Genomic DNA, 27,511 nt, shown 5'->3' on the forward strand with positions numbered 1-27,511 from the left:
TGTGGTATATGTGCCATGGTTAGCACATCAGACTAGGACTGCAAGAACCCGGATTCCCATAAAAGCCACTGGTTGACCTTCGGCCGGTCACTCTCAGCCTTATCGTGCCCTTCAAGGTTGCTGGAGGATAAAATAGATGTGGTGGGGGAGCCTTGCATGTCACATTAAGCCCTTGGAGAAAAGGGAGTATATCACTGTAATAGTATAAACTTGGAGAAACACGGTTACTGCATTCGAAGAGCAGTGTGGTCTGTTGGAAAACACTCACCAAATTCAATACAGAACTTGGCAGGGCCTTTAAAGGAAAATCAAAACAAACTGGTTCTGGAAGTCTTCAATGTGATGCTGCTTGAGTCAAGGAAAACCAGCTGTGGAGAGTCCTTATTAAATAGTGCCTGTGGCATCACCAGCACATGCTCCCCCCCCCCCCCCGCACATGTTTGCATGTGTAATTTAAAGTGTGTGTGTTTTTCATAAGGTGACGAATGAAAGTGTATTTGTAAAAAGTAATATGCTGTTTAAATGATGGTCGAAGAACCTGCTGCAACCCACTGTTATGTTGCATTTGCTTTCACCCAAAGCAAGTGAAGAATAGCCTGTCTGGATGCCACACCCGTGTCTTGCTTCTCTCTTATTTTCTAGCAGTCTTTAATAGTCTTGGAAGCATGCCTTTCATTTTCCCCTAGCAACCAAGATGCATCTTTAATGTGGTGGGTTCATCTGAGGTCAGGCACTCCCAGTTCTGGGCACCACAATTCAAGAAGGACACTGACAAACTGGAACGTGTCCAGAGGAGGGCAACCAAAATGGTCAAAGGCCTGGAAACGATGCCTTATGAGGAACGGCTAAGGGAGCTGGGCATGTTTAGCCTGGAGAAGAGGAGGTTAAGGGGTGATATGATAGCCATGTTCAAATATATAAAAGGATGTCACATAGAGGAGGGAGAAAGGTTGTTTTCTGCTGCTCCAGAGAAGCAGACACGGAGCAATGGATCCAAACTACAAGAAAGAAGATTCCGCCTAAACATTAGGAAGAACTTCCTGACAGTAAGAGCTGTTCGACAGTGGAATTTGCTGCCAAGGAGTGTGGTGGAGTCTCCTACTTTGGAGGTCTTTAAGCAGAGGCTTGACAACCATATGTCAGGAGTGCTCTGATGGTGTTTCCTGCTTGGCAGGGGGTTGGACTCGATGGCCCTTGTGGTCTCTTCCAACTCTATGATTCTATGATTCTATAAGTTATTTCCACAATATACTATGTCACATTAAGTACAGGTGGATGTTATAGAATCACATCCCCAAATGGCAAATCAAAGTCCGAAAACTTTCCAAAAATGGAAAGTGAGAGAGGTCCCAGGTAAGGAGGATTGGCAACGTAACATGAATATGCGGAGTTAGCTGGTCTAACGAATAGAAGAGAGCAAGATCAGGTATGTAAAAAGTGGAAAAATAATTGTGCACAGCTGAAAACGCTGACAGTATTAAAGTAAATTCAACAGTATAATAAATGTGGAAGCGATGTAAGATAAGAGAACTGAATTAGATGGTTATAATAAAATATGTAGGAATGGTGGATAAATTAAATGAACCATGGAAGGGGAAGGAGGGAAGTCATTGAATGTGTGGTATAATGAAAGATGTTTAATTTGAGATGTAAAACTGAAAACTGAATTAAAACTATATATATAAAGAGGATCAAATGACAAGCTTTTGTGGACTTGGGGACACTTCATCTACATCAAGTGGATTTGAGTCCATGAAAACTCAGGCCTTGCTATACCCTAGTCTTCAAGACGGCTGTGGGGTTCTTCTGTTTCTGCTGAACAGTTTCTTAAACAACAGTTCTGCCCTCCAGTGTTAGGAGTTGCCAACTGTTCTTGAAATCTGGGAGAGACATTCTCAGTTAGGAAGCATGCCTGTGTCTTGTTGAAAGTAGCACTTCAGTCTGCAGGTAGGGACTTGCAGGGCTAAACCCCAATAAAAGGATTCCTACACACATTTTTTAAAAAATCCAGCATGGCAGGTTAGGCTAGAGTGCTTATTCCTGCTGCTTGGCTTTTGTATGTGCAAAGGTGTTTTTTCTTTTCATTTGGAGAAGCAATCATTCAAATATTGTCCAAAAACCACAACTTGTGTTATTTGTACCATTAATTTACAGTACTTATATACTGCTGTTGGGTGGTTTTGCAACAAAATCCATACAAATAAATAAGGCACAAATACGGAAAGAAAGAAAAATGATTAATAAAGCCCGGCTCAAACGATTGTACGGATTGCCCCCTAGTGGCTTCCAGGTCGGCTGCAGTTTCGAAATGTATTTGCTCCAATAGCTTTTTATTGCATAGATCCTAAAATGAGCCCTGTACAGTGGTACCTCGGGTTAAGTACTTAATTCGTTCTGGAGGTCCGTTCTTAACCTGAAACTGTTCTTAACCTGAAGCACCACTTTAGCTAATGGGGCCTCCAGCTGCTGCCGCTCCACTGCCACACGATTTCTGTTCTCACCCTGAAGCAAAGTTCTTAACCAGAGGTACTATTTCTGGGTTGGCGGAGTCTGCAACCTGAAGCGTATGTAACCTGAAGTACCACTGTACTTACTACTTCCCTCTTTTTCAACTGACCAGCATGTTGGGCAAAGTAATGTTGAACAAGTTACAGTGCAAGCAATTAAGAAAGATTCTACTTTTAAAGAAGTTTATTCAGAAATGGGTATGGGATACTTGTCCCTTTTAAAGTGCTTCTCAGTACAACCTTCACTTGTAATGATAGAAGAGACGGTCATTTGTGACAGGTGACAATCTCCTTTTATGACGACCACATTGGTAACACTGTTATCAGAACATTTGCCCTCAATAATCTTATCAGCTGAAGCAACTAATATGACCATCATCACCCACAAAAGCTTATACCAAGAACAAACTTAGATGGTCTCTAAGGTGCTACTGTACATTTTTATTATTTTTTAATATTTATTTTGATTACAATTAACTGTTATTGGTACGAGCGCTTTTTTACAAAAGCCATGGACCAATAATGTGGCGCTCAGTTCCCAAACTTGGAAGTCTTGCCGATTGTTGAAGGCCGGTGGTTCTCAAAGGCTGTGGCAAAAGGAGAGGATGGCAAGTGTAGTGGGAAGATTCAATGACAATCAAAGAAATATCCAAACTATATTTAGGAATGATTCGTGTCCTTATGTACCTACATTGTTTTATACTTTCTGGATGCCTCATGGTCATATTATAAAATAGCTGTGTTCTGTGTTCTAAATTAAGCACTGCTAGGAGTCCCCCCCCCCCCAATATATTTCTTATCATTAAAAAAATCAGTGTGGCCCAGAGAAAAAGTTTGAGAACTATTGGCTTTCACTTTCTGAGGTCTCACTACATCCAGATGCAGAGCTGGTTCAGCACTGGAAGTAAAGCAACAACAATTGGCAATAGGTTAGCTGAAACAATGGAGGGTAGTAGGAAGACAACCTACCGTATTCTTCCTTCACAGATTTCTTCTCCAAAGTAATGACTTGCGTAGATTGTGTCATCAGGCCTTGGCAGGGCTTAGGTGAGTGTTTTGCATTACCTTGAGTCATGCAAATGACTACATTGTCTGCCATGAAAACCAAGGGGCAAGTTATCATGGACAGACGTGTTGTTGGAGAGGTAACAAACACTTTGAGGTAAGAGTAGCCGGCGTATGTCTTGGAGTTAAAAGGTAGGCTTGTTGAAGTGTGGATTACAAAAATAGCTACTCTATCGCATTAGTTGCCAGTCCACACACACACACACACACACACACACACACACACACACACAATATCTCTGTGCTTTGCTCCCCAACCAGTATATTTTCATTTGTGAAAGCCTATCGTCGCAGTCTCTGCTCAGAATGATCTATTATCTAGCAGAGTTCCAGATATCTGGAAGATTTCACTAAAATGGCTAGGTACAGTGGTGCCTCGCAAGACGAAATTACCGTAATCCGTTCCACGAGTCTCTTCGTCTAGCGGTTTTTTCGGCTTGCGAAGCAACCCTATTAGCGGCTTAGCGCTATTAGCGGTTTAGCGGCTATTAAAGGCTTAGCGGATTAGCGGCTTAAGCTATTAGCGGCTTAGCGGCTTAAGCTATTAAGCGGCTTAGCGGCTTAGAAAAAGGGGGGGGGGAGAGGAAAAAAATCGGAACACTCGCAAGACGTTTTCGTCTTGCAAAGCAAGCCCATAGGGAAAATCGTCTTGCGAAGCAACTCAAAAACAGAAAACCCTTTTGTCTAGCGGGTTTTCCGTCTTGCGAGGCATTCGTCTTATGGGGCACCACTATATTAAGAGTTTGCAGGAGATACCAAAGCTTTTGGCACACCATGGGTTGCATACAATGCTACTCCTGCTAGCATCTGGTAAGTCCATTAGAATTAATGGACCCAATTTTTTGTTTTAAATTTTGCATATTATTCTATTCCTGTAAAATGCTTTGAGACCTACATGGTGAAAAAGCAGGAAATTTTAAAATGCTAGTCATGTCTATTAATTCCAATGGGGCTACTTTGAGTAGGACTAGCATTGGATAGTCACGGTGTTCCGTTGTGCCAGCAGTTTAGTCCTGCTGGCCACATGACCTGTCTGTGGACAAATGCCAGCTCCCTTGGCCTGAAAAACGAAATGAGCGCCGCAACCCCATAGCCACCTTTGACTGGTCTTAACCATCCAGGGGTCCTTTACCTTTTACGTTACACTGTCCCATCATTACAGGTGACTTACACATGAGGTCCTCAGAGCCAAGCTTTTTAAAGCAATTTTAATCTATTTGCCACTTCTGTTGTCTATCTGCCCCTAAAGGGGACAAACATCCAGTTTGACTATACTGTGTGAAGTATTTTCTGATTTTTTTGGTCTCTGGAATCTTGCAACATTCAGTTTCATTGGATGCCTCGAGTTCTAGTGTTCTGAGAGAGGGAGAAGAACCTCCTTTGACCCATTTTAGACCCTTCTATCATGTCTCCTCTTACTCGCCTTTTCTCTAACTGATAATGTTGCAACCTTTCCTTGGAGGGATTTGCTTTATCCTTTTGGTTGCCTTTTTCCAGCTCTACATTGTTTTTGAGGTGAGGAGTCTACAGTAACTGCACTTGGAATACATCATAGATCCATATAATGGCATTATGATATTGGCAGTTTTATTTTCGGTTCTTTTCCTAGTGATTCCTAGCATGGAATTCACATTTTCGCAGCAGCCGCACACTGGGTCAACATCTTCATTTAACTATGCACTACGAACCCATTCCTGGTCAGTCACCACCACTTCAGACTCATGAGCATGTATGCAAAATTGAATTGTTTGGCCCCACTATGCATCACTTTACCCAATTTTGTACGTCCATCCATTGGGAGAACTGTCCATTTATTCCCATTCTCGTTTCTTAGCCAGTTACCAATCCACAAGAAGATCTCTCCTCTTATTCCATGACCAGTAAGCTTACTCAGTGGTCTTTGTTTAGGTGCTATGTCAAAAGTGCCTCTGTACACCACTCACCTAATACTGAAAGCAAGAGAGCAGGAAAGTGTTCTCTAGCCTAGTCTTCCACCTGCCATTCTAGCTTTCTATGCAGAGGTGCATGTGTATAAGATTTTAACAATGGGAGCCTCCACCTGCAATCTGAAAAAGTAGTGGCCAGATACATCAGCAAAGCTACGCCCTACGTCTAAGCAAAATCAGAAAGACTTCACAAATACCGTATTTAATAAATAAAGATGTGGGGGGATATTGTTCTTGTAGTATGTATTATTGTGCTTTCATATTGTAAACCGCCATGTAATCGCTGGATGAATGGTGGTATAGAAATTTAATTAATAAAATAATAGTGCAGTTAGAAAATCATAGCCATGTCACTTCTCCCAATTCATGCTGCTGCTGCTGCTACATTACTGGGAATTAAGACATGGTTTGGCTTAGCGTTTGGGACGCGGGTGGCGCTCTGGGTAAAAATCTCAGCGCCTAGGGCTTGCCGATCGAAAGGTCGGCGGTTCGAATCCCTGCGGCGGGGTGCGCTCCTGTTGCTCGGTCCCAGCGCCTGCCAACCTAGCAGTTCGAAAGCACCCCCGGGTGCAAGTAGATAAATAGGGACCGCTTACCGGCGGGAAGGTAAACGGCGTTTCCGTGTGCTGCGCTGGCTTGCCAGATGCAGCTTTGTCACGCTGGCCATGTGACCCGGAAGTGTCTCCGGACAGCGCTGGCCCCCGGCCTCTTGAGTGAGATGGGCGCACAACCCTAGAGTCTGTCAAGACTGGCCCGTACCGGCAGGGGTACGTTTACCTTTACCTTTGGCTTAGCGTTACATGTAATCAAACACAGGGTCACAACTTGCCTCACTCTCCATGAACTATAACCAAGGGTTTGTTATTGGCTTATCACTTGGGATTTGTTGGGGAAAGAGAAACTTCAAGCCTGGTTTCATACATATTGCTCGGCCAAGCCATGGGTTAGCTCCTGGCAGCACAGCAGGAGAGGAATGAAGCAAGCATGATTTGTCAGCCGTACCCCAGCCCACTTGCTCCTTCCTGCTTAGCCAGTTTGGGTTGCTATTACCTCTAAATAAGACATCTATCTTGTAGCCGAATTCTTGAGTCTGCATTAAAACCAGTTCATGCTCTCTCTTGTATGCCAAAGGGCTTTCTGTTGGGATAGTAAAAAGTATTTTAATTTTTGCAGCTTTAACCGTCTGTCCACTGCCTGCTGGAGTGTTGATTAAGTTGGTATCTACCCAAAAACGGAGTATTAGCTACTAGGGATGATAAATTCAAAGCGCTTTCTCTCAGCATACACCAATGTTCTCTTACGATTACAGAACGGCTTAAAGATGCAATATTTCACCATACAACAGGATCAGAATATACCTTCCATTTTAAAAAATCTGAAATCGCAAATTACACAGGTCTGATTGCTTTGTATATTTTGATGATTCTGCTTCCAATATCAGGTTTTACAATATGAAGTGCTCCACCTAATAAGTAGAAGAAAAACTGAAGAATTAAAAAACCAAAAACCTCCGCTTTACTACCCCACACAGTAATTAGCACTATAGGTGTGCATGAAAGCACTTTAGAAGATTTATTGGTACAGGTAGGTGGAATTTTCATGGAGTCACAGCTTGTGAGATAAAGGTTAACTCTCCCCTCACTGTGCCTCCCCACTACAATTTGCCATCTCCCTCATCCTACATATAGCAATTAGGCTTTTAAAAACGTTTGCATTGGCACCAATATGAGCATTTTTAAACATGTCTTGTCATGTGGGGTGGAGCCAAGGACGACAAGCAGCAGAAGACAAGGTAGAATGGAATGGATGGGTATGTGTCAACTAGCCCTGGTCAACTAGCATGATGCTCTGGGAAGATTCCCCAGAAGGCAATGCAGCCTGAATCTGAAAAGGGTTCCCAAACCATGCCTCACATCAAGCAAATATTCCCAGAGTGCTAAATGTGTTTTGCCAGATCCAATTCCTTGGTTGCAGAACATAATGCAGTCTTGTGCATAGTTCAGTAGCAGAATTCACTTTCTAAGATAAAGGGCTTTTAATGGGTTCATAAGATATGGAAGTTAAGTCTATTTGCAATAATCAGCCAGAAAAATACAGTTCCAATGTTCAAACAGCATTATTTTGATTAACAGATGCTAGGAAGCACCAGCCGATGCCCTAGCTGCGAAGATTATATTTCAAGATTATAAGATGCACCCAGACTCAATATGCTTGTGTTCTTAACTTCAGACACTTAAAAAGGGCTGTGCCAGCAACCACAACCTTTTGGGCAAAAACGCTACATATCAAGTTCGAAGTATGGGAAAATACACACCAACTCTGATGTAGACTATTAGACATATGCAGATCCAATCCCACCAAGAGTCTTGGTATGGTTTGCCTTTCACCAAGTGGGAGCCAGTTACAAAATGGCTGCTGCATGGGAGGGGCAAGGCATAATACAAAATTAAGAGAACAGCCATGGTGAAGATTCTCCCACAATTGTATTTCCATACTAGAAATGGCTTAATGTGTGGAATTTGTCTTAAGGTACAAGAACCCTGTTTTTCCCAAATGCCAACCCTAAACCAAAGCCTATATTGCCATCCTGGACCTACTTACTTGGGAGTAAGTCTCTTTAAACACCAGTATTTAATTCTGTGTAGATATTGTAAAGTAAAGGTAAAGGGACCCCTGACAATTAGGTTCAGTCGTGGCTGACTCGGGGGTTGTGGCGCTCATCTCGCTTTATTGGCCTGCATATTGCTTCTGGGTCATGTGGCCAGCATGACTAAGCCGCTTCTGGCAAACCAGAGCAGTGCACAGAAACGCCGTTTACCTTCCCGCCGGAGTGGTACCTATTTATCTACTTGCACTTTGATGTGCTTTCGAACTGCTAGGTTGGCAAGAGCAGGGACTGAGCAACGGGAGCTCACCCCGTCCCGAGGATTCGAACCGCCAACCTTCTGATCGGCAAGTCCTAGGCTCTGTGGTTTAACCCACAGCGCCACCCACGTCCCTTATTAGTAGATATTGTACTGTAAGTTAAATATACACTGAATTCTTAATGAGTGCCTGATCTTTTGGCTCCTGCACAGACTACAAGCCAAATCTTATAATCATAGAATTGTAGAGTTGGAGGGGACAAGAGGCATCTAGTCCACCTCCCTGCAAACCAGGAATATTTTGCACAATATGAGGCTCAAATCCACGATGAGATTAAGAGTCTCATGTTCTACCAACTGAGCATTGGCGTTTAGGGGACAAATATCTACCCACACTTACTGCGTAGTAGTATTTGCAGAAAATAACTTCTAGAGAACACCTGATCTGAGATGAAGCCACCACAGGAAAGATGCATCCTGTTTTATATGGAAAAAAGGGAAACTAGAGATTCCAAGGACTAGAAAAGAAGAAAGAAGCAGGATTGACTGGTATCTACTTATTGTGGCTCTAACACTGATAGGCAGAAGCAACCAAGATGGTTCATTTCACAAAACTGATTAGGTTATCTGTACGGTTTGCTTCACCACTTACATTCTAGAGACTTTTTTTCTTAAAGAAAGCTCAGTCTGCCCCCCCCCCCCATCCAGCTGCCAGTGAAGGCCTTCACAGCAACCATGGCACTTGCCCAAGTTGGCAGCCCCTTGGGGTTTAGAATCACAGAAAAGTACATTAAATTTTTAATTTCTTCTGGCCTTTCCTTAACACACTCCTTAAGCACTCACTTCTTTACATCCCTATCTGTCCCAGCCCTCCCTCCTCTCGTCTTGTTTTTTTTTGTCTACCCTGCTTCCCCACAAATATTCTCTACTAGGCTTTCAGTCTTCCAGAAACTGACTTCAGTGGAGGCACATCAGATGCAAGGTGGTCATACAGCACAGCTGTTTGCAACAAATAGCATAATAAGCCAACACCAACTGAATCACATGCTTCTGAATTTAAGAAACAATTCAGATGTACTGATATATTCTCTCTGCTCCATTCCCACATTTGAGGGACTTAATTTTGGTTTAAAACTCCAACAATAGCCTTTAAAAAATGGAGTTTGTTTACCTCTGGCAAGGGACTCAGCAAGGTTGGCTTCTTGGAAATCACTTTGCCCTGGGGCTGCAGACAAGGACATTCTGGACAAGGTGATGACCAGCTATCTTCAGGGCATAAACTACATTTCACTAACAAGTGATCCCCCCCCATGCTTGTTTGCATCTCAGATCAATAGTCTCTTAACAGCCTTTTGTTTAAGACTTAACTTAGATGTTTATAGTTTCAGAGCAGCTGCTAAGTTGGAAACCAGTGGCAAGCCTAAGTTCATGTTATGTCTATCTGATACTATTAAAGGGAAAAGTCTGGTTGAGAAGACAGCACTTCTATGAAATCCACATAATTTAATCCCCCAAATTCCTTAATTCGACACCTTCCTAAAAACGCAAGCTCACTGAGGACCCTCGATGCAACAGTCAAAAAAGGTGTGGAACTGTGTGCATTTGGAGTGCATGTTAAGAGTTGGGGGAACTGAAGTGTACATGGAAAAAATGCTTCTTCGGTATTAACAGCCTATATCAAACTCCAAGTGTCCCACCTCAGTCACACTTGAGAACCCTTTTTTAAAAAAGTATTGCAGAAAACAAGTGTCAAATGCAGAAGCTCACCGTTGTTAAAGGAGGACAAACTTGCTTTTATTTTAGTCAAATCACAACATTTTTTTTAAACTGTCAGTGTACCCACAACTTACAGATCCTTTTTTTTTTTTTAAAGACTTGCCCGGGAATATTACAATTTTCCTCCTTCAAACAGATGAAATAGTCCCACACTTTTATTCCAACTAGAAATTAAGTATTCCATTCCAACAAATAGTAAGAATACATGAAGTTACAGCCAGCCAGACAGTTGACAGCCATGGAGTCTTCAACAGTTTATTAGAAATAATGTAGACATTAAAAAATCCCCACTGCTTTGAACACAAATTGAGGTTTTTAGGCTTATCATAAACTGGTCAAAAAAAAAACAACCCAAAAGAAGATCCAATAGTGTATTAACATTTTGTCACTCGCTTTCATACCAACAGTGCAAATACAATTTGGTCTAAATGTACAGATTGACAAGCAACAACGTACAGGCTCTAACCCCTCCATATTGAGATGCAAGAGCTTTGAGGATCAAACAACCAAATGTACAGGCTTCACCCATTTTAAGTTTTAAAGGGACTGCTAGTTTTAGCTAGGATATCTTGAACACTAACTAGTGATTAAATACAACAAAGTGAAGAGCATTAAACATTAGTGGAACATACCCTGAAGACACCCCAAGAGGTACAGCATGTTACCAGTTTAAATTTTGAAAGCCAATTAAAACATTGCTTCAGCCAGTTCTGTTCCAGGCATAAAATCTGAAACATTCTAAGTTGCCTGCTGTCCACAATGTGAGGGGGAAAGTACATGTTTACCACTTCATGTAAATTGAGAGTTTTCCCATTGTTATATTTGATGATGAGGCAAAGAGGCGTTGTAAACCCTTTTATTGCAACTGTTTTTCTCTCGATTGCCTATACCTCAATTGTTTGTGTGTGGCTTTTTTTGTTTTGTTTTTGGAAGTCTGGAAAACCTTTCATGCATAACATTATTGCCTCACGTAGCTTAAGACTGCCCTGAACAATGGTACGCACCAATCATCAATGAAACTGCTTAAAACAGGTTGAAGATGAGTTAAAAGGATGCATTTTCTGCCTTTAGAGCTATCAACTCAGGAATTCTTATCTCAATTATGAAATGTTGTGATGAAGTTCTTTCCCTAAACCCCCAAAAGATAGCAGGTTCCCTTTACTCCAGGTCTGGCATTTCTGAAATAAAACAAAACAAACATTGAATACTGTATGGCAACAGCACTAGAATTAAGGAACTGAAACAGCTTTCACCAACATCTGGTGCCTTCTACATGTTTTGGGCTATAGGCTCTCATCACCATAGTCAGTGATGAGTTGTAGTCCAAAACAGTGAGAGGATACCAGCTGAGGAACTCTGCACTAAGTTATTGTTAGCTTTAACAATTTTGAAGAACAGTCCCACCTCCAAAGATGTGAGTAATATGCCCCACTAGAGTTACTGTGACAAAAAGACATCAATACCCACAGAGCCATGTACCCAATGCTACTACTACTGGTAAGTATGTCCAGCAGTACACAGCCTCTCCCCTGAGCACACAGATGTCTGGGTAAGCTAACCAAAGCCTCTCCTACTGTTTACACATTTTCTCTATCACAGTGGAAATGAAAAATGTGTATTCCCTACCTGCCAGATTTTGGGGGGGGGGGTGTTGTTGTGAACCCAAGCAGAGGCCATCTAAACAGCCAGGTTAATGCTTACAAAGTCCATGAGTGGTGTTACAAACCATTATTCTGGCCAATTCTGAAAGATTACTCTCTTATGCCTCTTAACACCAAATTATTCTAGGTAGCTGCAATTCGCAGCACCTTGAGAGTATAGTGTATATGAAAAATTCATAATGGTTGTAATCATGGGGAAGAATGAAGTCGAGATTGTGCATTCACAGAAGCATGCCTCAAAAGGACTGCAGTGGTAAACTTGAACATGTTTACAATTTCTCTTCCATCTTGATGCTGGAGATCTGGGAGCAAGTTAACACCTTGGCTTTAAGTCCTGGAAGACCTGCTCCCAGGTCTTTTTCCATCTGGCTTGGGAGGGTGAGGCCCTGATTGATTGCAGCTACAAAAGCTGAGGCTGCTGAACAGACTCTTGGGCTGCGGTATTTTAAGGGGGGGGGTTATTGGTCTTTCGTTTTAGATTTTGTTGTGCTTAATTTATTGGTTTCGACTACTTTTAAGTTGTAGTTAAGTATTTTCTTCATTTTGTAAGCCAGCTTGAGCATGGTCTGAACGGCAGAAAGGTGGCATACAAATAAAATTATGTAGGTACTTCTCCTGTGTGCCCAGTCACGCATGAGTTACAAGAATGCAGCAGAAAGCCCTTCAGTTACTAATACGGAATTTAACATGACCAGCTCCACTCTAGAAACAAGAGTGTAGGTAGAATAGTTCAACCTATGCCCTGCCATCAACAAGAGCTTTTCCACCCCACCCTCTTTTGATACAAGTGCAAAGCAAGTTTTTCCCAGGGTAAAGTCACCTTGAGGGAGAATATTCTTCCAGTCTCCACCACCCAAGTAGCATAGCAGGATAGTAGGCCCATGGCAATCTTTGTCAGGCAAATGTTAATGAGGTATGGGAGGCACAACTTAGTAAATATTCATGAGAAGTGCCAAGAGTTTTGTCTAACTCTTTTGGATGTATATGGTAAGTAAACACAGAACAATAGTCAACTTACTTTCATCATCGCTGTCTGGTGAATCCTAGGACAGAAGCACAGAAGATTAGCAATTAAAGCCAGCTACGAAAGCAAGGCATAGCACAATATTTGCAAAATTACTTTGCGGACCTCTACAGGCAAGTATCTACCGTATTTTTCGCCCCATAGGACGCACCGGCCCATAGGACACACCAAGTTTTTTTGGGGGGAAATAAATCAAACAATTTTTACTTCCCCCCCAGGCGCTTGTGGGGCCGGCAGCGGGGAGAAGCGCTCTTCTCCCCGCCGCCCGCCTTCAGACCAGGTCCGGGGACAGCAGGAAGATGCGCTGTGCCTCCCAGCTGTCCCTGGAGCTTGCGGGGCAGGCGGCGGGGTCTCCCCGCCGTCAGCCTCCAAACCACTTAGGGAGACAGCGGGATGGCGGCGTTCCACCTCCCTCTGTCCCCCGACCTTGTGGGGCTGGCGCTGGGGCTCTCCAGGCTTTAGCGAGAGCCTGCATTCGCCCCATAGGACGCACACACATTTCCCCTTCATTTTTGGAGGGGGAAAAGTGTGTCCAATAGGGCGAAAAATACAGTACATACCTGGAATTATTATGCCAAGCAGGGGTGGAGGAAGGGGGGGTGCGGTGGGTATGAGCCACCCAGGGTGTCACCACTGAGGAGGGTGACAAAATGCCAGGTGGCACTCACCATGGGGCCTGCAGCATGCCTGAACCACACATCTCTCCTGGCTTGGGCACACACAGTCGTGGCTTGGGCACACACAGACTCTGCGCTGCCCAAAATGGTCTGCCTGCTGCCTTCCCCCCCCCCCCCAGCTGTAGGGCAGCTGAGTGGGAGGAGGCAGGCAGACTCCGGAGGCCCCACAGTGTGCCCTGCCCCTATGGGTGGCTCGCCCCACCCCTGAGTGTGCCGCCCCAGGCGCTCAAGCAGCTTCCTCCGTCGCGGATGCTGAGAACAAGGGTTAGATATATTTTGATATGGAGTTAAGCCTACTTTATACATTAGCACCAAGAAAATTTGGACTCAATGTTTATATGCAACTGTGCATATCACATTTTTGATGCAGATAAGTCTCCTCCCAAATGAGTGTATTAAGTAGAGTTTGGATATAGGAATAAACTCTCAAGTAAGGATGGGCGATATCTGGTTTTCAACACTGCAACGTATTCCCAGCTAAAGACCACAATATACTGATATTATCACAATGTCTGAAATAAGGATGGAGTTATGTTGAGGCATTGGCTGGCTTCACTGTTTCCCCCATCATGATTTTTGCATAGCGTGTGCAAGCATGTGCACACATGCACACACGATTCACAAGATATTACCAGTTCAAAAATTATGGAACAGATATCACAATATGGACTTTTAAACCTGTTTTGGACAATATATTGGTATACTGCCCAGTTCTATTCTCAAGTTTCAAAAAAAGGGCAGTATTTGTGCAAAACATGACCTACCCAAATTTGCTCTGGAGGTTTGTGGGACACCCCTTCCCCGGGCAGATTTAGGAAGCTGTGGATAAGGGAAGTTCTGGTGTGCAGCAGAAAGTCCTTCCAATAGCAGAAGCACATCAATGAATACTACCCAGAGTTTCCAAACAGTGACACTATACAAATGTCAATATACATCAAGTATTGACATCAGCCTCAAGCAGGAGACTAAAAGTTCCAATCACAGGGAAGCTACTCACATCGTCTGCTCCATCTACTTCTGGCAAATCTACATCTTCATCACCACCCATGTTGTTCATCATCTAAATGACGCAAGGGAGTATTTAGTAAAGTCGTGGTTTTTGTTTTGATCAAGCAAGTAAAAATAGTATATATGAAAAGGAGCCAAAATAACTATCAAAACTTCAGTGAGATCAAGATCAATGCCCAATAATTTAAGCTATGTCATCAACTGCAGAATGTTCTGCTTACTTCAGAAAAGCGATCAAAATTGGACAAATCTTCATCAGAATCATCTTCCCAGTCTTTCCAGTTGTTAAAGTCCACACTGAGCCAATTGAGCTGTGGATATAGAAATAAGGTCATAGGCAAGTTAGGCAAATAGGGATGGGATGGAGTCTATAGGAGCTGTAAGAGCCCTCAATTGAAGTAACACATTTCTTCTGACTTTTGTTCTACCCAACGAGTATTTTAATTCATTAGGAAAAATTACTTAACTTTGTTCTACAAGCTAACCCTCTACTTGCAGGGGTTATAATTTTATTTTTTATTATGTATTTTGTGCTTTTATATTGTGATTTTATGTTGTGAAGCAGCCCGAGACTTGCGGGTATAGGGTGGTATACAAATTTAATGAATTAATAATAAGTCTAATGGTTTCAAAATGTGACTCTTGGATGAGGATTACAAAAAAAATCAAGATAATTTGACTTGCAAATCATAATTTTAGTTATTTGTTTATAGGCTAGGCTTTCAGACTCTAGAGCAGGGCACAAAGTTTATGGGGCATTATACACAGCAACTGGGCAATCTCTCAGCAGAGTATCTTCACCAATCCCAAATAAATCTCACTTCATTCTAACCTGATCTGAGGAACAGCAGCCAGGTGGTCTGCTACTATACTTTGAATGTTTCTGTGTACATGAGAGAGAGATATTCAGAGATAACCTATTCTTCCTTGTCTAATGTAAAATAAATGCCGCAAAACCACAGAACTTATACAAAGTAGGTCTTAGTGTGCATTGTAACTGCCTGTGAGAATCTCTGTATGTTCAAATGGAGAATGAATAGTCCTAGGTTGGAGCCCTCAGAAAGTACATGTAGAACAGGGGCACATTAAAAAACTTGAGATACACCAATATAGAGGTTAGAGTGCTGTCATGAATAAAGATTTACCTTTGCCCTCTCTTTCGTTAATCGTGGCCATGACTGGCCAGATTCTCCTTTTCGTAAACAACATAAGACAGACCTGTCTGTTCTTTTATGCTTGGATTCCTGAAAAGAAAAGAAGTTCCTTTAACATAGTAAGCATGTGCCTGATTCTTACACAAGGCTACAGATGAGGACTCACACAACTGTGTTCCTTCATATTAAGAAAACACTCAAAAAGCTGTATTAGCCTTCTTGCTGACACCCCAGCTTTCTTGGTACACTGAATATTTTGGGAAGCTATAGAAATGGTACAATTGAGAAACAGGTTCATCATAATGTTTATGAGAACTAGACTTCACTGGCATGAGGGAGCCTGCAGTTACTACAGTGGCAATTTGTCTTCTACTTGCATTTTGACTACTAACACGTGTCAGTAGTCAAAATGGTTGGAGTTAACCACCCCACATTTGTCAAGCACCCCTACCCTCAACGATCAAAGCATAATATCAAATATTAAGTGGTCATAAAATCTCAAGTACTGTGTAAGCTTTGCCATCATGCTTCCACTGCTGTTTCCTCCAAATGTAATTAGGCAAAGCAGGCAGAGGGAAGCCATGTGTAATGATGCAATTAAATGCCTTGAAGACTGAGAGCAACAGAAGCTGAGCAGCAGTGGACAGAAACAGAACTTCATGCTCTACTCCCTAATAGTAGTTACCAATTCTTTTTGAGAACTTAGTAACACATACATACATAATCAAAGAATTAGAGGAATCAATATTAACTTAATTAAGTTGGTAATTTGTCTACTAGGTGCAACACAATCAAACATTACATCACATTTAGCTTTCCCAGGAGGCTACATGCTTTTACAGGATTCAGTACAATCAGTGTTAAAAACTGAGATATGAAAGCTAGGAAGCACCTTAAACTTATGTTACGGGCGCAACAATGGAATGTCTAGGCACACTTTTTTATAAGAAGAATACAAAGCTGAAAATGAATGAACTGCAGCTAAAATATTATGTTCATTTTTCACATCGTCTAGTCCTTCCCCTGTCTATCCCCCCCCCCCGCCAAGAGGGTTTCTTCTCCAGTCTTCAGATAATATCTGGAAGTGGGGAGGCAGAAAAAGGTCCACCTTTCCTTCTACTCTGCAGTTTTAATCAGAAACTGCTCGCCTTAATGAAATCCCATCACAAAATGTGCCTAGAACAATGGGAGTTTCAAACACTGAGTACAATCTTTCAACTATAGTGGTGCCTCGCAAGACGAAAAGAATCCGTTCTGTGATTCTCTTCGTCTAGCGGTTTTTTTGTCTTGCGAAGCAAGCCCATTGACGGATTAGCGGATTAGCGCTATTAGCGGTTTATCTGCTGATCGGATCAGCTGATAAGCGGCTTAGCGGCTTAGAAAAAGGGGGGGGGAACCCGCAGGAACTCACAAGGCATTGTCGTCTTGCGAAGCAAGCCCATAGGAAAATCGTCTTGCACCTCCAAAACGGAAAACTCTTTCGTTTAGCGAGTTTTCCGTCTTGTGAGGCATTCGTCTTGCGGGGCACCACTGTATTTCATTGTAATCAAACTGCACACTAAACGGAAGCAAGAATCATCACACCTATTTACAGGTTATACTTATAGGCATACTAACAAAGTGAAGTCCTGTGGTTTTTTACACCCTAAAATTAAGCACGCCATAGATAAATGAAAGCAACTTACATTTGGATCAATTGAATTATAAAGATCAATTTCATTTAAATGCTTGAAGTTATCGTTTCCTCCAAGACAACTGTAGGTAAATGAGAAACAAATATTAACACTGTCTCGAGAACAGGATCCAGTTCAGTTGAAACGCATGCATGTGATCTCTGTTCATGGTCAACTTTTGGGTGTTTTGCTTACCTGAACGAAAGTTTGGATTTCTCAAAATTTACATTAACATCTTTACTGTCTTCAACACAAAATTCAATAAAGACGTAGTCCCTTCGGTCATACCACTTCGCAGAAGCAGGCTGCCTAGAAAGGTAATTGGAGTATTAGATAAAAAATGTACACAGCAAACAACTTGACATAAAGCAACAAATGACTCTAATGAGTATGATGCTTGTGTTACACTAGCAGCTTTTCCTAGCAGCTTCTCTTTTTTTGCTACAAGTTTCGCTATCTACAGCAAAGCAAGACTGCAACAGTATTCAAAGAACTTGAAGAATCCTGGGCGCCCAGCCAAGCACCTACTTGTCTTATGCAGGTATCCAGAGCCCGCCCCTCCCACAATGAGATTAAGTCTCACTGAGCCTAATGGGACTTACTTCTGATTAGATATGAACAGGTTTTCACTGCAAGCAAGGTGTTTGACTTGAGACACAGAAACTTGATAGGAACATGTGTTTTGTTGGTAGCTTTAATTTCAACGGGTCTTCCAGTATGTCAGGAAGCCGAGCAATATGCACATCATTTTAAATTCTAGTCTAGTGCTAAGGTGTTGCTGCACAATCACACATGTGAAGGCAACAGCACCATAAATATGGTGCTCATTGTCTTTATGAAATCCTCAGAAAGAGGGAAGCAGATTCACAAGTAGTGCATTGAAATAAGAAAAGTTAATGTTTAAACAGAAAAGCTCAAATGAACTATCCCTGCAGCAGCAAAGAATGTTACCAAAAAAACAAAACCCAAACGTTTCAGAAGAAGCTCTGTCACAGACAAGTCAATATAATCCTTTGGTGTTCTAACCTGAGAAATATTCTATCAGTTTTGAATTTCTGAATAAGAACCAAAAGAGGAAATACTGATCGACTAAAACATGAGCTGATTGCACCATTAAATTGCAGAAATAAAGAATGCTTGTTTGAAAACCAGTAGCACTGTGATCTACACAGTCAGCAGCAAGCCACTGACATGTTCATAATCCAGTTTTTCAGAAAAGGCAATGCATTATGGCACCACTCCATTTTCAGTCAAGAATTTGCATTGAAGCTGTCAACACCAAAGAATTATTCTTGAATTTCCTAGTTTAATGCCAACACCCGTGCCACACCTGACTGCATTTCCCCCCTGCACTAGGTAGATGGTGGCCATGATGATACAATACAAAGACAGAAGACTTCTGCACTGTCCTCATATGGGCTTCTCCCCACCCATAGTTTAGGTTTAGGTCCCCCAAATATGGTGAACAAATTAGAATGTGAATAGTTATTAGTTATTTCCATCTTGTCAAAAGTGTCGGCCTCATGTGTTTAAACTGGACAGCAAAATAAACATAATTCTATCAAGTAAAAAATTGAAATAGAAAAAGAGAATGCATTCAGGAATGTTAGCAGTTTTTACAGCTGGCCTTCAATAATGCAATTTTTTCTCCCACCTTTTCTTCCAAGGAGCTCAGGGTGATGTACATAGTTCTCCTCTCCCCATGCTATCATCACAACAAGCCTGTGAAGTAGGTTAGGCTGAGAGACAGTGTCTGGCACAAGGGAAGTCAGTGAGCTTCATGGCTGAGTGAGGATTCAAATTCTGGTCTCCCAGGACATAGCCCAGCCTAACTGTTACACCACACTGACTCTAGTTCATTTCTCCATATAATTTAAAAGTTTACTGGAGAATGTAACCACTTTTATTCATACAAATTATTTTCCAACTGCTGTATCTCGAATACTCGATTTGCATCCCAATTTCTAGGTTTTTTTTGCTATTACCATCCTTATGAAACTAAGCATTGCCAATAAGTTCCAAGTGGACAGGAACCGCCTTTTAAAAGACATGAAAAGGTAAGTATGTCAGATTACTTTGTATGAAGTGGAAAACACCATGTAGCCCCCCCCCCTTTTGCTGGTCTCTAAACTACAAGATTACATGCCTTTCTCAACCTGTGGGTTCTCAGATGTTGTTGAACTACAACTCCCATCACCCCTAGCTAGCAAGGCCAGAGCTCAGGGATGATGGGGGTTGTAGTCCAACAACATCTGGGGACCCACAGGTTGAGAACTGCTTCCTGATATTATAAATCTTATTTCAGTTGAATATATTTTAATCCTTGTTAATCTTGTCAGTCATAACTGGAGTTTCCTAATTAAAAAAATACATGCAATCATAAGCCCAATTTATACAAATTTAGGCCTTCATGAGATAATGTTGTTGAGTTTACAGCATGACAGAACTCACACGGAGCCAATAACTGAAAGAACTAGGCTCTCCATGATCAGGCTGGCATTGTCATTCACATATTGGTAACATTCCTTAAAAAGGCTGCTACAGTAAGGATACCAGCTTTCATAAAAGGCACTTTCTGAAAGAGCTGTTAGACACACGGTTTAATCCAACAATCACAGCTCAAGCAAAATGACATCCACTCATGGACTGGAATTTCTTCTTCCTCTCCTCCCCCATAACCCCACCCCAGTTTGCTCTGTAGGGTTGGGGGGAATCCCCTCAAAACAAATCTGATGGGCACACAGGGGTACGAGAGGGAGTGGATGTTCTGTTGCATGAGCAGAAGTCATCCCGCTTGTGCCGTTACTTCAATGGCTAAAAGCCTGAGAATGGCAAAACCAACTCTCAAAATGCTCACAAGTCTAAGAACCAGGGCACAGTGTAGTACCACATATTTTGAACATCCTAGAATTGGAAGTACAAATATAAAACTTCAAATTTGTAACAGATTAACAAGTTCTGATAAACAGAATGGTGTGTGTTGAGGCCACAGAACAGTCAGCTTTTTGTTGCCATGGTCTTGATATAAACAAAAGCAAAGCCAGCCTGACAGACTAGCTGCTGCAATCAAACCAGTAAGCTATCCAAAAAGCTACATACCGGTATATGCTTGCACCATCACTTCCTCTTTGAATGGCTTTTCAACACATCTGTGCACTGTACCCAGTCCCAAATGCCCTGATTAAAATACAGTGGTACCTTGGTTTTCGAACTTAATCTGTTCCGAGAGTTTATTCAACTCCCGAAATGGTTCGAAAACCAAGGCACAGCTTCTGATTGGCTGCAGGAGCTTTCCTGCACTCAATTGGAAGCCGAGGAACACTCATTTCTGGGTTGGTGGCATTCGGAAGCAGGTTTGTTCGGGAGCAAAGCCGTTTGAGTACCGAGGTACCACTGTACAGCTTTTTATTTTACTCTGATGGTCCTCAATAATCTCCCAAGTGTCTCCTATCCAGAACTGCTTATTGCAGTGCGTTCTTAATACAAGGGGGCCTGGAACTTTTAGATGGAAAAGAACACCAGTTCAACTCCACAGCTAATGGGCTCCATTAGCTATTAACCCCATTTTCTAACACATCTGTATTTGGCTATTATTAAAGATACCCAAAGGCATTTTAAAGTACAAACTGGACTCAACATGATTCAGGGGCTTGTAATATCAAAAGGGTGTTATTCGCACAGTATGTCATTTGATTAAATAAGCTTTTGCTCTCTTTTTAGATGCAAGTGTAGTTCTAGTCAACTGCAGATATTGAGCAGATCTCAGCAGCAGTAGCACTGACGTGCCGTACTGAGCAGTTATTTGATTCAGACTCAACACCCAGTGCTCTACAAAGCAATGTTTTTGGCTTGTGCCCTCTATGCTTAAAAGGTATGATCTGTTGGCAACATTAAGATCCTGCTTTCAGTTCTTTGTATCTGCTCTAGATTTAGCAAGATCAAACAAAGCCCCAAACTAAGCATGGTTTACAAGAATTTTATATATTTGGTCTGGAATTTTTAAGATAAAACAAGCCATAAAATAAATCTTGATTTAGGGTACGTTCACTTTGAGTGCAATTGTAAGTTGCTCTACCCAGAGGGGCTCAGACAAGCAACACACTTTAATAAAAACAAATTACAGAAGACAGGGGACAACCTGCAATTAAACCTCAGGTGGGTGGAGAATTGGCTTGCATCCTACTACATTTTAAATATGATTACTACTAAAGCCTTACATATCATGTGCACTCTGAAGTCCACATATCTCTCCTCATTTACATGCACAGCCGCACATCCCACATAAGTTCCAACTACAACGGAAAGGGCCAAGCTCAATGGTAGAGCACATACCTTTTGTGTGCAAAGGACCAAGATTAAATTTCTGGCATCTTTAGACAGGGCTAGGAAAGACTCTGCCCAAAATCCTACAACTCCACTGCCAGCCAGTAAAACAATACTGAAATAGATTGATCAGCAGTCTGTCTCAATATAAGGCAGTTTCCTATGTTCTCAGTTTCCTCAATCACACAATCATGTACACCAGTAGTAGATAGGTAGCCGTGTTGGTCTGCCATAGTCAAAATAAAAAAATTCCTTCCAGTAGCACCTTAAAGACCAACTAAGTTAGTTCTTGGTATGAGCTTTCGTGTGCATGCACACTTCTTCAGATACACTGAAACAGAAGTTGCCAGATCCTTCTATATAGTGAGAAGGTGGGGAGGGGTGTTACTCAGAAGGGTGGTGGGAATGGGAGATAGGCAGATAGCTGGGAGAGCCTGTTGACGACTCTTAACGACTGTAATAGGTCTTACAGGAAAAGGCAAGGGGTGAGAAGGTGAGAAATTTCTCACCTTCTCACCCCTTGCCTTTTCCTGTAAGACCTATTACAGTCGTTAAGAGTCGTCAACAGGCTCTCCCAGCTATCTGCCTATCTCCCATTCCCACCACCCTTCTGAGTAACACCCCTCCCCACCTTCTCACTATATAGAAGGATCTGGCAACTTCTGTTTCAGTGTATCTGAAGAAGTGTGCATGCACACGAAAGCTCATACCAAGAACTAACTTAGTTGGTCTTTAAGGTGCTACTGGAAGGAATTTTTTTATGTACACCAGTGTTTCTCAATAAGATGAGTACTGTGGACCCCGTCTCTACTTGAAAATTTTGTTATCCCTATGGTAGTTTTTGTTATGTGATTGGTGCCACGGACCCCTTGGGTGGGTTACATGGGCACCCTGGGGTCTGCAACCCACCAATGGGGAACCACTAATGTACACCATATCTCAGTTCACACATGCATCACTAAATTTGTACTTAAACCCATGACTCCATGCACGCTCCCCCCTCACACAAACACACCTTTGATACCTTGATTGCACATCATATCACAAAACACTGAGTATTATGTAGCCACATTGCAGCTTCATTCCCACCCACTCAACAAAGCCTGTTGTGTATCATTTACTAGGGGTAACAGATACTTACCTGAATGTGCTTCTGTTGCTAAGAGCTGAAGCCTCATCTCAGCCCTTGTTGCATTTAAAACTGCCTGTCCCATTACCTTCCTGTGCTGGGTATTTTCTACCCTTGAAGTTGCTAGGAATATTCATTACTTTCAAGAAGCAAAGGGAAACAGCATAGTACTGGTAAATCAGGGTTTCTGGATGATTTTTTTTTTCCTGCTGTAGAAGAGCAGTTCCTTCCCAAGCAACCTCTTGGCAGCTCTTCAGAGTTAGCAAAATGTCAATAATGATGGGCAGAGAGTGTCTATATACTATAGCAAGGATTTCTTATGAGATATAAGACAAGTGTGTGCTCTGCATACACAGACCTGTTCTATCTCTCCCCACTTGGTCCCACTTAGTGGAGGCTGGGCTATCCAATGTCAGTAGTAGAGACAGGTTTTTCCTTCACCACAACCATGGCTCCAAATGTACTGCTTTGGGTTTTTTTACACAATAGTAAATGGCAGTTATTCACTTATACAGTATAGGACAAAGTAAAATGGTTTTACAGAATGACAGCATTGCAGTGCAGAATACTACTGTTTGAGGGAGAGAAGCAGTTTCCTTCTTCCCCATAGCTTCATTGACCACTGTCAGTTAATTTTGTTCTTTAGAACTTAAAAGCACTCAGACCTGCCCCTTGCTGCCATATGTTCTGAAAATTGGTCACACTACAATGTGATGGAAGTTCCTTTTGTATACACGTTCTCACTTGCCTTATTTGCCACTCCGTTTCCTTTACACAGAAGAACCATTTCATTTTGCTTTTTAATGTCTATTCTGATTCTACCTGACAGATATTATAATAGATCAAAAGGGGGGGAGGAAGATGCATGTTTCATTTGAACGGAACCATGGGTAACATTTAAACTGAATCAATGTTAGGGAACTAGAGGCCATATTCCTTTCTAGCATTGCATTTCCAGACTGCTTAAGCAGTTATTTGGGGGGTGACTGTTTGCGGACCCATAACCGGTGTATTTAAAGTGACAAATAGATGCATGCCTGCTAAGAGCATCCCATTCTCATACTGTCTCTCAACGTAAGTATTTATGTCAACACAGCTAATTACTTCATTTGCTTTCAATTAAGGACTCTGGATCCAAGTCCTACATGAACATGTTGGTGATTTCAATCAGCATCAACTATGTAGGAGGTTGACTTACCTTTAGAGGGGCTGTTTAGTAATACAGAGAAAGTGGGAGGAGGAATAACTGCTGCAATTCTATATTACAACTATAGCTTCAGTAAAAAAACAAAGCCTACTTTTCTGGATGCATAATGACATACTGCTTGGCAATGGCTGAACAAGTTTGTCTAAAGACTTGCATGGGCATTCTCTGGCGACAATGACTCAATTCTTACATAAGAGAAGATCATGGTTTGGGCATTTCAATCTGAGCCTCAAGTATGCATATGCCTTCCTAAATGATTGAATTTCCATCCTTGCTCCCTTGGTTAAACCATTGTTTTCAGGTATATATATATCCTGCAAATGACTGCTTGCAAAAGGCATTATTTGGCGAAATACTGGAACTGAAAACTAGAGTTTGAAGTGGGCTTCCAATTCTGATTTGGAAGCAAAACACAGTTTGCACATTTCAGATTTTGCAACAAACTATTGCTTTTGGCCAAACTGGGAACATGTTTGGACAGGCCCAAGGTTCTGGCAAAAATTTGTCTATTATTTGTCATTAGCTCTGAACTGAGTCACTGTTAGCAAGGCCATTTCACCAGTCGTTAGAGCCTGTCTTCCTTCTAGACCACTTTAACTTCTTCACTCAAGACAAAATTAGAAGCAATTTGGTCATGGTACCAATAATGAGCACAGGCAAAATGTCTCAGTTCCTTCCTTCCTCCAGATCCACCTTTTGTTGTTGCAAGACTATTGAGTGGAGTTATAAGTGCACGTGTTTGCATATCAAATAACATTTTATTTCATTAACAGCTTTCAGGCAACATACTTTACCCGTTTCTTCATCTTTCATTTACAATTCATTTTACCTAGAATAGTGTTTCTCAAGCCTTTTGGTTTGGCCCCTCTGCCTTCTGATCTTCACTGTCTGAACTACCCACCACTAAGCATCAATAATCTGGTCTATAGTTGTGTATAGAAAGGTTCGCACAAGGTTTTACAGTACAAGTGTGACTTGCACGGGGGTTACATTCCAGGGATGGCACATATAAGCAAAAACACATACCCCAAACCACCTGGAAAACTCATTGCAAAAGGAACTTTTAACCTCTCTGCCTTGCATGTAATTTGCTGGATTTCAACTGGCTGACTTTCAACCATGTACAGTTGAAAATGCACAAGTATGCAAGATGCAATCATACTATATTTTGCACACTATACAAGGATCTGTGGGTCAGGAGCACAAATTCAACTAACTCATGGGGTATTACATGAGAAGCACAACAGGACATCTCTGAACCTTCCTAGGTAACGATGCTAGGAAATCATAATTAAAACAAGGCAGTAGCTCTTCCCAAACCACAATGAGATGAGACAGCAAGTGGAGGCAGCTTCTCTATGCCCAACAGGAGACCACTCTCCATACTGGAACAAAGCTTGTCATTCCAGACCTTTAAAAAATAAAAGATATCCCCAAAGCTGGAGAGCACCTAGCAAGGTCAGTAGTACCCTCCATTTATAGAAAGAGAAGGAAAATAGGCATTAGTAAGCCTGACTGGAAATAACAGGTGTTTATGACTTTGCCCTAACAGAACAGAAATTATTCTTGCTTGAGGTGGTTAGGGCACAGTGCATGTGTAAGCCCTCTGCATGCCTCTCGACATCAGACAGCCCTGGAAAAGACATAAGGTCCCAAACTCAGAGGGTTCAAAAGTTACTATAAGATAAATAACACTACAAATTATCTTTTTTAAAGTTACAGATGTAGCACATTACTGCCTGCAAAAGCACTTCTTCTGCCTTTTACTCATGTGGCTGTACAATCTCAGCTCTCTCATTTTGCCATGGAACAGTTGCAAACGATTTGCCCACACACTTATCATTTCCACTATTCCTCCGGTGAAACATCTCGCTAGGTATGTTACAGTCCCATTATTTAAGCCAGCTTTACTTCCTTTCCCAAGCCCTGCCTGCCCTCTTCCTATGCTTATTCCCCAGTGAGCCAGGCATCCCCAATGACGGCTATCTTCTTTAGCGTACAGGGTTAAGCGAGTCATATTACAACATTCCAGCCCTAACCACATGCATTATGTCCCAGAGCCCATAACCCACTGCATCCAGCTCTGGGTCTCACATGATGTGCTATTTCTTTCCCTCTCAAATCTTGCTGCCTATCTTCCTTTACGCTCTTGCCTCTCCTAGCCATAGCTGTCAACGTTTCCCTTTTTTAAAAGGGAAATTCCCTTATTCCGAATAGGATTTCCCTTAAAAAAAGGGAAAAGTTGACAGCTATGCTCCTAGCACCTAAAAAAAAAAGAAGCCACCTCACAGCCCTTCCAAAAATGAAAGTCAACTTCCAGCTCCAACCCCGACCTGAACGAGCATCCATTTTCCTCCCGGCATTGCCTGGCACATGCTTCCGCCCTCTAATTCCGGATGCCGCACAATAACGACCCATTTTCCCACCTTCCCAGCGCCGGGCCCGTCAGGGGACGCCTGGGCAGCGCTTCGTTCCTACAGGGAAACGTGCAGTGTATAAAATGAACGGCTCTGCCCGGGAAAGGCCGCCCTCGTGACCCTGGGAACCTTCCTGCGCGAAGCGTGGCGGCGAGGCAAGGCGAGCGCACTCTGCACCTGCTCAGGGGCGCTTTCCCCCTCAGCTCTTTCTCCCGAAGGGCGCCGAGAGGCGTGGGCTGAGCCCTGGCGCAGGTTAAGCCCCGCGTCTGCTTTCTGGCCCCGCTCCCTCCTTAACTACCATCGGGGCGGGGGGGGAGAGAGAGAGTGCGGTATTTTCTCCCTTTCCCGGTAGCTCCGTCCCGGCTGATCTGCCTCGATCTGACCCCAATCCCTCCCGACCCTCCTCCGGCCCAGCAACAGATTAGCTCAGCCCGCCCCGCCTCACTCACTCACATGGCGGACGGCGTTGGCGGCGGCGGCGGCAGCGGCAGCAGCGCGTGTCCTCTTCCTCCTCTCCGTCTCTCCGAAGGGCTCGGCCAGAAACCAGCGGCGTCGGGGTGGGAAGACCCTCGGGCGAAGGTGAGGAGGCGGCTGTGGCTGTGGCGGCGGCGGCCGGGACTCCTTCTCAGGGCTCAAAGGCTCAGGCCTGCTACCCACAAAGCACTGCGCGCGCGCGCTCTCGCGCTCTCCCTCTCTCTCTCCCCCCCCCCCCTCACCTCCTCCCGCCGCTCTGCCTCCTCGCTCCCTCTCAGGCAACGGCGGCTTCCAAGCGGGCGGTGACGCAGCAAAATACCCGCCCCCTCCCTCTTCCCTCCCTTTCCTTACACTACCCTCTTTCTCTCTCTCTCTCTCTCCCTTCAAAAGCCAGACGCCGGAACAGCGCATGCGCGCCACTCGCCGCCACCTTTGCCGCCGCTTCGCTGTCCTCAACCGCGCGCGCACCCAAGCCGAGCGGCGCCGGATCGCTGGCTGCTGCGCACGCGCCTACGGCCCTTCTCCCCTACGCGCGTGCGCGTCTCTGCTTTTCGCGCATGTTCTCCCTCGCGAGCGTTATTCTCACTCCTACACGACGACGCATGC

At 43.0% G+C, this 27,511-nt stretch overlaps 2 protein-coding genes across 3 annotated transcripts in view; one reads left to right on the plus strand and one right to left on the minus strand.

Annotated features, from left to right (window-relative positions):
• The window catches only part of ADCY6 (adenylate cyclase 6), a 934,310-nt gene that overhangs the window by 345,836 nt on the left and 560,963 nt on the right, over window positions 1-27,511 (plus strand). The gene's annotated exons all lie outside the window — the stretch shown is intronic.
• PTGES3 (prostaglandin E synthase 3) lies at window positions 10,152-27,489 on the minus strand. 2 transcript variants are annotated; one of them, XR_014521527.1, is made up of 8 exons: window positions 26,885-27,186; window positions 17,551-17,664; window positions 17,368-17,437; window positions 15,674-15,772; window positions 14,750-14,839; window positions 13,395-14,580; window positions 12,838-12,964; window positions 10,152-11,336 (listed from the first exon to the last, which is right to left on the minus strand). XR_014521527.1 is itself a non-coding variant. In XM_083485582.1 (8 exons), coding segments are annotated over exons 1-8 (483 nt in total). In that variant the 5' UTR covers window positions 26,887-27,489; the 3' UTR covers window positions 10,152-11,316. The 2 variants fall into 2 exon arrangements, 1 of the variants encoding a protein (XP_083341708.1); XM_083485582.1 differs by having other exon boundaries at window positions 12,838-12,862; window positions 14,518-14,580; window positions 26,885-27,489.

This window comes from Podarcis liolepis (assembly GCF_965112155.1).
Source record: "Podarcis liolepis genome assembly, chromosome: 2".
NCBI classification, from domain to species: Eukaryota; Metazoa; Chordata; class Lepidosauria; order Squamata; family Lacertidae; genus Podarcis; species Podarcis liolepis.

Coding starts and splice junctions, on each gene's coding strand:
- PTGES3 (XM_083485582.1), bottom strand. Junction 17,438..17,550: donor AAATCCAAACTTTCGTTCAG/GTAAGCAAAACA, acceptor ATTTACCTACAG/TTGTCTTGGAGGAAACGATA. Junction 14,581..14,749: donor ATTTTGATCGCTTTTCTGAA/GTAAGCAGAACA, acceptor TGCGTCATTTAG/ATGATGAACAACATGGGTGG.